This window comes from Corvus moneduloides, chromosome 3 (assembly GCF_009650955.1).
Source record: "Corvus moneduloides isolate bCorMon1 chromosome 3, bCorMon1.pri, whole genome shotgun sequence".
NCBI classification, from domain to species: domain Eukaryota; kingdom Metazoa; phylum Chordata; class Aves; order Passeriformes; family Corvidae; genus Corvus; species Corvus moneduloides.
This window is the reverse complement of record NC_045478.1, coordinates 1,607,415-1,622,774: the sequence shown is the minus strand read 5'-3', so window position 1 is coordinate 1,622,774 and position 15,360 is coordinate 1,607,415. Positions and strand designations below refer to the sequence as shown.

The following is a 15,360-nucleotide window of genomic DNA, read 5'->3' as shown; positions in this document are numbered from 1 at the left end:
TCCAGAGAAAGCGGCGGACGACGATGTCCAGAAATCCGACATCTCCTCCAGCAGCCAGGGCGTCATCGAGAAGGAATCGCTGGGACCGCTCCTGCTGGAGGTGGGAATTGCACGGGAAACCGGGAATGCCGGGATTCCCGGGGTTTGGGGGGGTTCCATCCATGAATCCCGGATTTTCGGCCGCCGGAGATGGAGGCGCGGGGCCGGGAGGGAGCGGGGTGGGATTTCCGGGAGGCTGGGATGGGGCTGGAGTTGGGAAAATGGGGAGGGGAGGAGATTGGGATTGGGATTGGGATTGGGATTGGGTTGGGATTGGGATTGGGATTGGGATGGGATTGGGATTGGGATTGGGATTGGGATGGGATTGGGATTAGAATTGGGATTGGGATTGGAATCGGGATCGGGATTGGGATTGGGATTGGAATCGGGATTGGGGAGTTCCTCCCTGACTGTAATTCCATGGGGAATTGGGATGGAGATTGGGATGGGATGAGATTGGGATGGGATGGGGATTGGGTTGGGATTGGGATCAGGATTGGGATCGGAATCGGGATTGGGATGGGATTGGGATTGGATTGGACTGGGATTGGGATGGGATTGGGGTTGGGATGGGATTGGGATTGTGATCAGGATTGGGATTGGGATCGGGATCGGGATTGGGATTGGGATGGGATTGGGATCGGGATTGGGATTGGGAGTTCCTCCCCGACTGTAATTCCATGGGGAATTGGGATAGGGATTGGGATTGGGATGGGATGCGATTGGGATGGGATGGGTATTGGGTTGGGATTGGGATTGGGATTGGGATCGGGATCGGAATCGGGATTGGGATTGGGATTGGGATTGGGATTGGGATTGGATTGGACTGGGATTGGGATTGGGATGGGAATGGGGTTGGGATGGGATTGGGATTGGGATTGGGATGGGATTGGGATGGGATTGGGATTGGGATTGGGATTGGAATGGGATCAGGATCAGGATCAGGATTGGGATTGGGATTGGGATTGGGATTGGATTGGGATTGGGTTGGAATTGGGATGGGATTGGGATGGGATTGGGATTGGGATCGGGATTGGTGTTGGGATGGGATTGGGATGGGTTTGGGATTGGGATTGGGATCAGGATTAGGATCAGGATGGGATTGGGATTGGGATTGGGTTTGGGTTTGGGAGTTCCTCCCCAGACTGCGATTCCATGGGGAATTGGGTTTGGGATTGGGATTGGAATAAGGAATGGGATTGGGATTGGGGTTGGGTTGGGATTGGGTTGGGATTGGAATAAGGAATGGGATTGGGATTGGGTTTGGGATTGGGAGTTCCTCCCCCGACTGTGATTCCATGGAGAATTGGGTTTGGGATTGGGATTGGAATAAGGAATAGGATGGGAATTGGGATTGGGATTGGGATTGAGCAGTTCCTCAGTCAGTGATTTCCTGGGAATTTGGGATTGGGACTCAGGTTGGGATTGGGGGATTCCTCCTCAGGCCGTGATTTCCCAGGGAATCGGGATTGGGATTTAAATTGGGGTTAGGATTGGGATTCAAATGGGGATTAGGATCAGCACTGGGATTTAAATGGGGCTAGGATCGGGTTTGGGATTGGGATTTAAATTGGGATTAGGATTGGGATTTGGGTTAGGATCAGGATTAGGATCAGGATCTAAACCCACGATCCCACCTGGAATCCCGGGATTCCAGCACCCAAACCCACCATCCCAGCTGGAATCCCGGGATTCCAGGACCCAAATCCGTGGATAACCAAGGTGGATCTTGGATCTGAGCTGGAATCCCAGGATTCCATGGAATAACCAAGGTGGATCTTGGATCCCACCTGGAATCCCGGGATTCCAGCACCCAAACCCACCATCCCACCTGGAATCCCGGGATTCCAGGACCCAAATCCATGGATAACCAAGGTGGATCTTGGATCTGAGCTGGAATCCCGGGATTCCGTGGAATAACCAAGGTGGATCTTGGATCTGAGCTGGAATGTTGGGATTCCATGACCCAAATCCATGGAATAAGCAAGGTGGATCCTTGATCCCACCTGGAATCCCGGGATTCCAGCATCCAAACCCACCATCCCCCCTGGAATCCCGGGATTCCAGCACCCAAACCCACCATCCCAGCTGGAATGCTGGGATTCCCGGAATAACCAAGGTGGATCCTTGATCTTGGCTGGAATCCCAGGATTCCATGGAATAACCAAGGTGGATCTTGGATCTGAGCTGGAATGTTGGGATTCCATGACCCAAATCCATGGAATAACCAAGGTGGATCCTTGATCCCACCTGGAATCCTGGGATTCCAGCACCCAAACCCACCATCCCACCTGGAATCCCGGGATTCCGGGACCCAAACCCATGGATAACCAAGGTGGATCTTTGATCCCAACTGGAATCCTGGGATTCAAGGAATAACCAAGGTGGATCTTTGACCCTGGCTGGAATCCCGGGTTTCCATGGAATAACCAAGGTGGATCTTGGATCTGAGCTGGAATGTTGGGATTCCATGACCCAAATCCATGGAATAACCAAGGTGGATCCTTGATCCCACCTGGAATCCCGGGATTCCAGCACCCAAACCCACCATCCCCCCTGGAATCCCGGGATTCCAGCACCCAAACCCACCATCCCAGCTGGAATGCTGGGATTCCCGGAATAACCAAGGTGGATCCTTGATCTTGGCTGGAATCCCAGGATTCCATGGAATAACCAAGGGGGATCCTTGATCCCACCTGGAATCCCAGGATTCCAGGACCCAAACCCATGGATAACCAAGGTGGATCTTTGATCCCAACTGGAATCCTGGGATTCAAGGAATAACCAAGGTGGGTCTTAGATCCTGGCTGGAATCCCAGGATTCCAGGACCCAAATCCATGGAATAGCCAAGGTGGATCTTGGATCCTACCTGGAATCCCGGGATTCCAGCACCCAAACCCACCATCCCCCCTGGAATCCCGGGATTCCAGCACCCAAACCCACCATCCCACCTGGAATCCCGGGATTCCAGCACCCGAACCCACCATCCCCCCTGGAATCCCGGGATTCCAGCACCCGAACCCACCATCTCCCCTGGAATCCCGGGATTCCAGCACCCGAACCCACCATCCCCCCTGGAATCCCGGGATTCCAGGACCCAAACCCACCATCCCACCTGGAATCCCGGGATTCCAGGACCCGAACCCACCATCCCACCTGGAATCCCGGCCCGGAGCCGGAATCCAGCCGATCTTTCCCGGAAGCTCCTGGGCGCTCCGCGCTCCCTCCGGCCTTTCGGCGGCATCTCGCGGGATGTCGCGGGATCTCCGGGAAGAGGCTCTGGAAGGGGCGGCGTTGCCGTTGCAGGCCTTGGACGGCTTCTTCTTCGTGGTGAACCGGGAAGGGCGGATCGTGTTCGTGTCGGAGAACGTGACGGGATATCTGGGATACGGGCAGGAGGAGCTGATGAACAGCAGCGTCTACAGCATCCTGCACGTGGGAGACCACGCCGAGTTCGTCAAGAACCTGCTGCCCAAATCCCTGGGTACGGGAAAGAGCGGGAACGGGAACGGGGACGGGGATGGGAAACGGGGATGGGGATGGGGATGGGGATGGGAATGGGGTGGGATGGGGATGGGGATGGGAATGGGGATGGGAATTGGATGGGAATGGGAATGGGAATGGGGATGGGGATGGGGATGGGGATGGGAATGGGAATGGGGATGGGGATGGGATGGGGATGGGAATGGGAATGGGAATGGGGATGGGAATGGAAATTGGATGGGAATGGGAATGGGGATGGGGATGGGGATGGGAATTGGATGGGAATGGGAATGGGAATGGGGTGGGATGGGGATGGGGATGGGGACGGGATGGGGATGGGAATGGGAATGGGAATGGGGATGGGAATGGAAATTGGATGGGAATGGGAATGGGAATGGGGATGGGGATGGGATGGGGATGGGATGGGGATGGGAATGGGAATGGGAATGGGGATGGGAATGGAAATTGGATGGGAATGGGAATGGGGATGGGGATGGGGATGGGAATTGGATGGGAATGGGAATGGGGATGGGGATGGGGATGGGAATTGGATGGGAATGGGAATGGGAATGGGGATGGGAATGGGGATGGGAATGGAAATTGGATGGGAATGGGAATGGGAATGGGGATGGGGATGGGGATGGGATGGGATGGGATGGGATGGGGATGGAGATTGGATGGGAATGGGAATGGGGATGGGAATGGGAATGGAAATTGGATGGGAATGGGAATGGGACTGGAGATGGGGATGGGGATGGAGATGGGAAAGAGAATGGGAATGGGAGGGGGAATGGGAACAGGAATGGGAACAGGAACTGGGAATGGGGATGGGGATGGGAACGGAAACAGGAACTGGGAGTGGGAACAGAAATGGGGATGGGAACGGGGATGGGAAAGGGATGGGAATTCCGGCTGGATTTTTACTCCTTAAACCCCAGGGATGTTTGGGAATTCCAGCTGGATTTTTACCCCTTAAACCCCAGGGATGTTTGGGAATTCTGGCTGGATTTTTATCCATTAAACCCCAGGGATCTTTGGGAATTCTGGCTGGATTTTTATCCATTAAACCCAGGGATCTTTGGGAATTCCGGCTGGATTTTTACTCCTTAAACCCCAGGGATCTTTGGGAATTCCGGCTGGATTTTTACCCCTTAAACCCCAGGGATCTTTGGGAATTCCGGCTGGATTTTTACTCCTTAAACCCCAGGGATTTTTGGGAATTCCGGCTGGATTTTTATCCCTTAAACCCCAGGGATCTTTGGGAATTCCAGCTGGATTTTTATCCCTTAAACCCCAGGGATTTTTGGGAATTCCGGCTGGATTTTTACCCCTTAAACCCCAGGGATCTTTGGGAATTCCAGCTGGGTTCTGCTCCTTAAATCCCAGGGATCTTTGGGAATTCCAGCTGAGTTCTGCTCCTTAAACCCCAGGGATCTTTGGGAATTCCAGCTGGATTTTTACCCCTTAAACCCCAGGGATTTTTGGGAATTCCAGCTGGGTTCTGCTTCCTAAACCCCAAGGATCTTTGGGAATTCCAGTGGCTCCACTTCCTTCAACCCCAGGGATCTCTGGCAATGGGGATTCCTGCCGCGGCAGCTCCGTCAATGCCGGTTTTTCCCGGATTTTTCCCAGTGAACGGCGTTCCGTGGCCGCAGGAGGCCTCCCGCCGCAGCAGCCACACGTTCAGCTGCCGGATGCTGATCCGGCCCCCGGACGAGGCGGGCTCGGAAAACCAGGAAGCGCGGCAGCGCTACGAGGTGATGCAGTGCTTCACCGTGTCCCAGCCCAAGTCCTTCAAGGAGGAGGGAGAAGGTGCGGAAAAGATTCCCAGGGATCTCCGGGATTCCCGGGGGGTGGGGGGGGTGGGAGGGGAGGATTGGGATTGGGATTGGGATGGCAGTGCGGGGTGGAGGGGATGGGGTGGGATGGGGTGGGGTCCATGGGGTGGGATGGGATGGGATGGGATGGGATCCAGGGGGTGGGATGGGATGGGATTGGGATGGGATTGGGATGGGATGGGATGGGATGGGATGGGATGGGATTGGGATGGGATTGGGATGGGATGGGATGGGATGGGATCCAGGGGATGGGATGGGATGGGATTGGGATGGGATTGGGATGGGATGGGATGGGATGGGATGGGATGGGATTGGAATGGGTTTGGGATGGGATGGCAGTGTAGGATGGATGGGATGGGATCCATGGGATGGGATGGGATGGGATGGGATGGGATGGGATCCATGGGGTGGGATGGGATCCATGGGATGGGATGGGATGGGATGGGATGGGATGGGATGGGATCCGTGGGATGGGATTGGGATGGGATGGGATGGGATGGGATGGGATCCATAGGATGGGATGGGATCCATGGGATGGGATTGGGATGGGATTGGGATGGGATCCATGGGGTGGGATGGAATGGTATTGGGATGGGATTGGGATGGGATGGGATGGGATGGGATCCATAGGATGGGATGGGATCCATGGGATGGGATTGGGATGGGATTGGGATGGGATCCATGGGGTGGGATGGGATGGGATGGGATGGGATCCATAGGATGGGATGGGATGGGATCCATAGGATGGGATGGGATCCATGGGGTGGGATGGGATGGGATCCATGGGATGGGATGGGATCCATGGGATGGGATGGGATTGGGATGGGATTGGGATGGGATTGGGATGGGATCCGTGGGGTGGGATGGGATGGAACGCGATGGGATGGGATCCATGGGGTGGGATGGGATGGAACGCGATGGGATGGGATCCATGGGGTGGGATGGGATGGGATGGGATGGGATGGGATCCATGGGGTGGGATGGGATGGAACGCGATGGGATGGGATCCATAGGATGGGATGGGATGGGATTGGGATGGGATCCATAGGATGGGATGGAATGGGATGGGATGGGATGGGATGAGATGGGATGGGATCCATAGGGTGGGGTGGGATGGGATTGGGATGGGATCCATAGGATGGGATGGAATGGGATGGGATGGGATGGGATGAGATGAGATGGGATGGGATCCATAGGATGGGATGGGATCCATGGGGTGGGATGGGATCCATGGGGTGGGATGGGATGGGATTGGGATGGGATGGAATGCGATGGGATCCATGGGGTGGGATGGGATGGAATGCGATGGGATGGGATCCATAGGATGGGATGGGATCCATGGGGTGGGATGGGATGGGATGGGATTGGGATGGGATTGGGATTGGGATGGGATTGGGATGGGATTGGGATGGGATGGCAGTGTAGGATGGATGGGATGGGATCCATGGGATGGGATTGGGATGGGATTGGGATGGGATTGGGATGGGATCCATGGGGTGGGATTGGGATGGAACGCGATGGGATGGGATCCATAGGATGGGATGGGATGGGATGGGATGGGATCCATAGGATGGGATGGGATGGGATGGAATGGGATGGGATGGGATGGGATGAGATGAGATGGGATGGGATCCATAGGGTGGGGTGGGATGGGATGGGATGGGATTGGGATGGGATCCATGGGGTGGGATGGGATGGAACGCGATGGGATGGGATCCGTAGGATGGGATGGGATGGGATTGGGATGGGATCCATAGGATGGGATGGGATGGGATGGGATGGGATGGGATGAGATGGGATGGGATCCATAGGGTGGGGTGGGATGGGAGTGGAGGATTGGGATGGGAGGGGATCCATAGGGTGGGATGGGATGAGATGGGATGGGATGGGAGTGGAGAACTGGGATTGGGATGGGATGGAAATGCAGCACTGTTGGGTTGGTCTTGGGATGGAGTGGCAGGGCAGGATTGAGATGGGATGGAGCGGGATTGGGATTGGGATTGGGGTTGGGATGGGATGGGATTGGGATGGGATTCCAGACTGGGAAAGGGATGGGATTCAGGACTGGGGTCAGGATGGCATTCCGGACTGGGATTGGGATGGGATTCAGGACTGGGATTGGGATGGGATTCCGGACTGGGATCGGGATGGGATTCAGGACTGGGATTGGGTTGGGATTCAGGACTGGGATCGGGATGGGATTCCGGACTGGGATCGGGATGGGATTCAGGACTGGGATCGGGATGGGATTCAGGACTGGGATTGGGTTGGGATTCCGGACTGGGATCGGGATGGGATTCAGGACTGGGATCGGGATGGGATTCAGGACTGGGATTGGGTTGGGATTCAGGACTGGGATTGGGATGGGATTCAGGACTGGGATCGGGATGGATTCAGGACTGGGATTGGGTTGGGATTCCAGACCGGGATCGGGATGGATTCAGGACTGGGATTGGGACGGAATTCCAGACTGGGATCGGGACGGAATTCCAGACTGGGATCGGGATGGGATTCAGGACTGGGATTGGGTTGGGATTCCGGACCGGGATTGGGATGGGATTCAGGACTGGGATCGGGACGGAATTCCAGACTGGGATCGGGACGGAATTCCAGACTGGGATCGGGATGGGATTCAGGACTGGGATTGGGATGGGATTCTGGACGGGCCTGGATCCCTCGCTGCTTTCCCACTCCCGGTCTCGTTCCCTGTCCCATCCATCCTTTCCCATCCCATTCCCGCGATGAATCCTGCAATTCCCACCGGAGATCCTGACCGGAAGGGACAATTCCCGGTGTTTCTTGGCCAAATCCCAACAATCCCTGCTTTTAGCCTGGAATTCTCTTGTCCCAACCCCACCAGATCCCGGAAATCTCCACAACTAATTCCTCCAAGCTTTTCCCGACCAACATCCGGGAATTTCGATCCCATTTCCTCTGCAGGGATGGAGAATTCCTGCAGGGAAACACTTCCAGGGCAGGGAATCATCCCGGGAGCGAGATTGGAATTAAAACCCGGAATTCCGAGCGGTGCTTGGGAACGCTTTTGGCATTCCCGGTGTTTTTCCCGCTGTTTTTCCCAGATTTCCAGTCGTGTCTGATCTGCATCGCCCGGAGGTTGCCCCGCCCGGCCGCCCAAGCCCCGGCCGAGTCCTTCGTCACCAAGCAGGACACCACAGGTGAATTCCCAGGAATCCCGGGAATCCTGGCTCCGGCAACGCTGCCGGAAGGAAAGGGCAGGATCCCAAAGCTCTTCCCACATGGAAAAGCTCGGGGCTGCGTGGTCGGAAACGTCAGTGGGACCCAAATCCCTGCAGGCACTTCCGGGCATTTTGGGGGTGTTGAGGTTGAAAAGATGGGAATTGTGGAATTCCGGAATGCTTTGGGTGGGATCCACAGAGCTGAAATCCCATTCCAACCCCATGATGATCCCAGGCTGCTCCAGCCTTTCCTTGGATGCTCCCAGGGATTCTCTGGGAATTCCAGCGCAGCCGGGAATTCCTTCCCAAGATCCCAGCCCGAGCTCCCCTTTCCCAGGGAAATCCCTCCATTCCCGCCTCTCCCAGCCTGCCATTGGATCCAGCCCCAGCCCGACTCCTCTGTGGGAAGGAATTCCGGCCTCCAGGCCCTTCCCTGGGAATCTCGGCACTCCAGGAAGGCTCTCCCTTCCCTTGCCCATCCCCGACTTCCAGAAAAACCCCTGGCCATGGATTCGGAGCCTCCTGCATCCCACAGTCCCGGAATGCTTTGGCTGGGATCCACGCAGCTTCAATCCCATCCCATTCCAAGGCCGGCACCTCCCCTGATGATCCCAGGCTGCTCCAGCCTTTCCTCGGACACTCCGATTTTCCAACGGCCTCTTCCTCCCGCTCCTTTTCCCAGGAAAAATCATCTCCATCGACACCAGCTCGCTGCGCGCCGCCGGCAGGACGGGCTGGGAGGATCTGGTCCGGAAATGCATCTACGCCTTCTTCCAGCCCCAGGGCCGGGAGCCCTCCTACGCCAAGCAGCTCTTCCAAGAAGGTACCGGGAGCCGCTTCCCGCTGGGAATGTTCTCCTGGGAGGAACGGGAGCGCCGCATTCGGGGTTTTCCAGGGCGGGTTGGGAAGCGGCGGAGAAACGGCGGCAATTCCGGCCCTGTGGCTGTGGGGTCAGTGTGGGGTTTTTTGGGAGCGGGGTTATGCCAGGGGGGTTTTCCATGGCTTCTCTCGGGGTTTTTGGGGTTGGATTGGGATTTTGTTGGGATTTTGCTGGGGTTTTCCTGGGATTTAGGGGTTTTTTCCCTCAGGGATGGCCCTGATACCAGCCTCAGCCCTTTGCCTGCTTCACGCTGAGCGACGGCTCCATGCTCATCCTCCCTGTGCCCTGTTGGGGTTTTTGGGATTTAATAGCATTAGATTGGGATTTTTGGGATTGGATTGGGATTTTGTCAGGATTTTCCCAGGATTTAGGTGTTTTTCCCCTCAGTGGTGACCCCTGCACAGCCTTCAGCCCCTCGGCTGCTTCATGCTGATCGATGGCTCCGTGCTGATCCTCCCTGGGTCTTATTGGGGTTTTTGGGATTTAATAGCATTAGACAGGGATTTTTGGGGTTAGATTGGGATTGGATTGGGATTTTGCTGGGATTTTCCCAGGATTTAGGTGTTTTTCCCCTCAGTGATGGCCCTGACACCACCCTCAGCCCTTCACCTGCTTCACTCTGAGCGACGGCTCCGTGCTGATCCTCCCTGTGCCCTGTTGGGGTTTTTGGGATTGAGTTGGCGTTGGATTGGGGTTTTTGGGATTCAATTGAGGTCAGATTGGTGTTTCCTTGGAATTTTGCTGGGATTTTCCCAGGATTTAGGTGTTTTTCCCCTCAGTGATGACCCTGACACCACCCTCCGCCCTTTGCCCACCTCACGCTGAGCGACGGCTCCGTGCTGATCCTCCCTGTGCCCTGTTGGGGTTTTTGGGATTGAGCTGGCATTGGATTGGGGTTTTTGGGATTCAGTTGAGGTCAGATTGGTGTTTCCTTGGAATTTTGCTGGGATTTTCCCAGGATTTAGGTGTTTTTCCCCTCAGTGATGACCCTGACCCCACCCTCAGCCCTTCACCTGCTTCACGCTGAGCGACGGCTCCGTGCTGATCCTCCCTGTGCCCTGTTGGGGTTTTTGAGATTTAATAGCATTAGATTGGGATTTTTGGGATTAGATTGGGATTGGATTGGGATTTTGTCAGGATTTTCCCAGGATTTAGGTGTTTTTCCCCTCAGTGATGGCCCTGACCCCACCCTCAGCCCTTCACCTGCTTCACGCTGAGCGACGGCTCCGTGCTGATCCTCCCTGTGCCCTGTTGGGGTTTTTAGGATTTAATTAGCATTAGATTGGGGTTTTTGGGATTAGATTGGGATTGGATTGGGATTTTGTCAGGATTTTCCCAGGATTTAGGTGTTTTTCCCCTCAGTGATGGCCCTGACACCACCCTCAGCCCTTCACCTGCTTCACTCTGAGCGACGGCTCCGTGCTGATCCTCCCTATGCCCTGTTGGGATTTTTGGGATTGAGTTGGCATTGAATTGGGGTTTTTGGGATTCAGTTGAGGTCAGATTGGTATTTCCTTGGAATTTTGCTGGGATTTTCCCAGGATTTAGGTGTTTTTCCCCTCAGTGATGACCCTGACACCACCCTCAGCCCTTTGCCTGCTTCATGCTGAGCGACGGCTCCGTGCTGATCCTCCCTGTGCCCTGTTGGGGTTTTTGGGATTTAATAGCATTAGATTGGGATTTTTGGGATTAGATTGGGATTGGATTGGGATTTTGTCAGGATTTTCCCAGGATTTAGGTGTTTTTCCCCTCAGTGATGGCCCTGACACCACCCTCAGCCCTTTGCCTGCTTCACGCTGAGCGACGGCTCCGTGCTGATCCTCCCTGTGCCCTGTTGGGGTTTTTGGGATTGAGTTGGCGTTGGATTGGGGTTTTTGGGATTCAGTTGAGATCAGATTGGTATTTCCTTATGATTTTGCCAGGATTTTCCCAGGATTTAGGTGTTTTTCCCCTCAGTGATGACCCTGACCCCACCCTCAGCCCTTCACCTGCTTCACGCTGAGCGACGGCTCCGTGCTGATCCTCCCTGTGCCCTGTTGGGGTTTTTGGGATTTAATAGCATTAGATTGGGATTTTTGGGATTAGATTGGGATTGGATTGGGATTTTGTCAGGATTTTCCCAGGATTTAGGTGTTTTCCCCTCAGTGATGGCCCTGACACCACCCTCAGCCCTTCACCTGCTTCACTCTGAGCGACGGCTCTGTGCTGATCCTCCCTGTGCCCTGTTGGGGTTTTTGGGATTGAGTTGGCGTTGGATTGGGGTTTTTGGGATTCAGTTGAGATCAGATTGGTATTTCCTTGGAATTTTGCTGGGATTTTCCCGGGATTCAGTGACTTTTCCCCTCAGTGATGACCCGGGGCACGGCCTTCAGCCCCTCGTACCGCTTCACGCTGAGTGACGGCTCCGTGCTGATCCTCCCTGTGCCCCGTTGGGGTTTTTGGGATCAGATTGGGGTTTCCTCAGCATTTTCCCAGGATTTCCCCGTGTTTTTCCCGGGATTCAGTGACTTTTCCCCTCAGTGATGACCCGGGGCACGGCCTTCAGCCCCTCGTACCGCTTCACGCTGAGCGACGGCTCCGTGCTGAGCGCCCACACCAAGTGCAAGCTCTGCTACCCCTCGAGCCCCGAGGTGCAGCCCTTCATCATGGGCATCCACGTCATCGACAGGTGAGCAATTCCAGCATCGCGGGCATGGAATCCTGGAATTCCGGCCGGGAACACCACCAGCAGTCCCCCCCACCGGCAGCAGGGATGAAACTCCCGGCGCTGATTCCCCCCTGGGCTTTTCCCACCTTGTGCTTCTCTTCTCCCACTCTGAGCTTCTCTCGGAGTTCTGGGAGTCTTGGGAATGTTGTCATTCCCTGAGGAAGCTTTTCCAGGGTTTTTTGCCCTCTGGATGAGGAGCTTTTCCCTAAAATCCAGCCTCAACCTCCTGCAGCCATTCCCAGGCTCATCGTGCTGGGTCGGGATCGGGATCTTCCCCTTCCAAGGACCTCTGTCCGTATTCCCGGGAAAAATGACCCTCTGGAGCCACCTGGTGCTGCTTTGGAGCCGGAATTCCCCTGGATCCCACATGGATCAAGGCTCAAAGCAGCTCCCGGTCATTCCCGCTTTTCCAAGAGGCCCCGGGAATTCCGGTGGAGGTTTCCAGATGTGCTTCCCGAGATATCCCTGGGGAATATTTGGGAAGGGAGAGAGACTCCGCCAGACCGGGATGCACGAGGGATGGCTGGGATGGCTGGGAAGGGGTTGGAGCAGTCGGAATTCCCAACAAAACGCCTTTTTTTGGGATACCCTCTCCGGGGGAATGCCGAGCTCTGCACGGAGCCGCTGCAGCGCTGCCGAAAACGGGGGCAAAACCGACTTTTCCTTCTTTTCCCCCCCCCCCCCCACCCTTCCCGCAGGGATCACGGAATTCTCTCCCCCCAGGACAACCCCACGGCCGGCATGGCCCTTCCCAGGGTCAGCCCATCGCTGAATCCCAGCGTTTCTCCAGGCCAGGGAATGGCGCTGCCTCCTTCCCTCCCTCCTTCCAACGGCTCCGTGATGGCCACGCCCCATCCCGGCAATTCCAGCACCAGCCAGCCCAGTTTCGGATGCTCTCCCGGGAATCAGCTGGGATCCAACGTTGCCTTAAGCCAGGGCCAAGCCCCCGGCACTTCCCACCCTTTATCCCTCAGCAGCTCGCCCATGAACAGTCCCGGAATTCCGGCGCCGCAATTCCTGTCCCCCCGGCACCGCGGCAGCCCGGGATTGCTTCCCAGATCCCGAGCTGCCGGCAATCCCTTCTCGCCGTCCGTGCCCTCCATGCACTCCCCGGTGGGCATGGCCGGCGGCGGGAATTCCCGGCCTTTTCCCAGCGCTCCTCCCATGAACTCGGTGCAGGCACTGCCGGAGGCTGCCGGCGCTCCGGTGGGATATTCCACGCCCCCTCTGCCGCCGCCGGTGCTGAGGCAGCTGAGCTCGCAGAGCTCTCCCGGCCGCCTCGCCGTGAAATCCGAATCCAAGGACAGCAAGGAGATCGCCTCCATCCTCAGCGAGATGATCCAGGCGGACACCGGCGCCAGCGGCGGCGCCGACGGGAAAACGCCGGAGCCGGGAATTCTGCACGGATCCGACGGCGACAACAAATGTCCCCAAGGCACCAGCCACAAGCTGGTGCAGCTCCTGGCCAGCACGGCCGAGCAGCAGCTCCGCCACGCCGACGCCGACACCAGCTCCAAGGATTCCTTGGCGTGCGCCGGCACCGGAGCTGGGAATTCCTCGGGAAGCTCGTGCCCGTCATCGCACAGCTCGCTGACGGAGCGGCACAAGATCCTGCACCGGCTCCTGCAGGAGGGCAGCCCCTCGGACATCACCACGCTGGCCATGGAGCACGAGAAGAAGGAGAATTCCGCCGGCAATTCCGGAGCGGGGCAGCATCCGGGGACGCCGGACGGGATGAAGCTGGAGGCGGAGAAGAAGAAGGAGGCCAAGGATCACCAGCTGCTCCGGTATCTCCTGGATAAGGACGAGAAGGAGCTGGGAGCGGCGCCGGCGCTCAGCCTGGAGGACGTCAAGGTGAAAGTGGAGAAGACGGAGCCCATGGAGCCGTGTCCGGCCGCTCCGGCGCCGCTGGCCAAGGCTGCGGCCGCAGACGAGGTCAAGCTGGAGGCGCAGGGCCAGGTGGGTGGGGGGTGGTCACCGCGGAGGGGCTCGGCCCCGATCTGCTGCTCCATGGAAGGGGTGGGAGAAGGGTGGGAGAGGCCGGTGGCGGCTGTGGGATCTGGTGTCACCTCCTGCGGGTCTGGTGTCACCTCCTGCGGGTCTGGTGTCACCTCCTCCATTGCTGGTGTCACCTCCATTGCTGGTGTCACCTCCATTGCTGGTGTCACCTTCTCCAGGCCTGGTGTCACCTTCTCCAGGACTGGTGTCACCTCCTGCAGGTCTGGTGTCACCTCCTCCATTGCTGGTGTCACCTCCATTGCTGGTGTCACCTCCATTGCTGGTGTCACCTCCCAGTCTGGTGTCACCTTCTCCAGGTCTGGTGTCACCTCCCAGTCCGGTGCCACCTCTCAGTCTGGTGTCACCTTCTCCAGGTCTGGTGTCACCTCCTGCAGGTCTGGTGTCACCTTCTCCAGGTCTGGTGCCACCTCCATTGCCGGTGTCGCCTCCCAGTCCGGTGTCACCTCCCAGTCTGGTGTCACCTCCCAGTCCGGTGCCACCTCCTCCAGCACTGATTCCACCTCTTCCGACACCGGTTCCATCTCCTCCAGTGCTGCTTCCTCATTCTCCATCCCTGCTCCCACCTTCTCCATCCCTGCTCCCACCTTCTCCATCCTTGATCCCACCTTCTCCATCCCTGCTCCCGCCTTCTCCATCCCCAATCCCACCTTCTCCATCCCTGCTGCTTCCTCATTCTCCATCCCTGATCCCACCTTCTCCATCCCTGCTTCCTTCTCCATCCCCAATTCCTTCTCCATCCTTGATCCCACATTTTCCATCCCTGATCCCACATTTTCCATCCCTGATTCCCTTTTCCATCCCTGATCCCCTTCTCCATCCCCAATTCCTTTTCCATCCCCAATTCCTTTTCCATCCCCAATTCCTTTTCCATCCGTGATTCCTTTTCCATCCTCGATTCCTTTTCTATCCCTAATCCCACATTTTCTATCCCTGATCCCCTTCTCCATCCCCGATTCCTTCTCCATCCCTGATCCCACCTTTTCCATCCCTATTTCCACCTTCTCCATCCCTGCTCCCACCTTCTCCATCCCTGCTCCCACCTTCTCCATCCCCAATTCCTTCTCCATCCCTGTTTCCACCTTTCCCATCCCTGATTCCTTCTCCATCCCCAATCCCACCTTTTCCATCCCCAATCCCACCTTCTCCATCCCCGATCCCACTTTTTCCACCTCCTCCATCCCCTTTTGTCCGAACCC

The 15,360-nt window shown here is 56.7% G+C and overlaps 1 protein-coding gene and 1 long non-coding RNA gene across 4 annotated transcripts in view; both read left to right on the top strand.

Moving 5' to 3' along the window:
- Positions 1–15,360, top strand: part of NCOA1 (nuclear receptor coactivator 1) — a 116,408-nt gene that overhangs the window by 44,759 nt on the left and 56,289 nt on the right. For all 3 annotated transcript variants that reach the window (XM_032103370.1, XM_032103371.1, XM_032103373.1), the window contains exons 5-11: positions 6–100; positions 3,347–3,524; positions 5,156–5,335; positions 8,442–8,537; positions 9,241–9,381; positions 11,959–12,106; positions 12,844–14,104. In XM_032103370.1, the coding sequence (XP_031959261.1) occupies positions 6–100; positions 3,347–3,524; positions 5,156–5,335; positions 8,442–8,537; positions 9,241–9,381; positions 11,959–12,106; positions 12,844–14,104 (2,099 nt within the window). The remainder of the gene's footprint in view (positions 1–5; positions 101–3,346; positions 3,525–5,155; positions 5,336–8,441; positions 8,538–9,240; positions 9,382–11,958; positions 12,107–12,843; positions 14,105–15,360) is intronic.
- LOC116441464 lies at positions 9,624–11,777 on the top strand. The gene is made up of 3 exons (XR_004239081.1): positions 9,624–10,405; positions 10,576–10,595; positions 10,767–11,777. It is a non-coding gene; the product is annotated as an uncharacterized LOC116441464 (long non-coding RNA).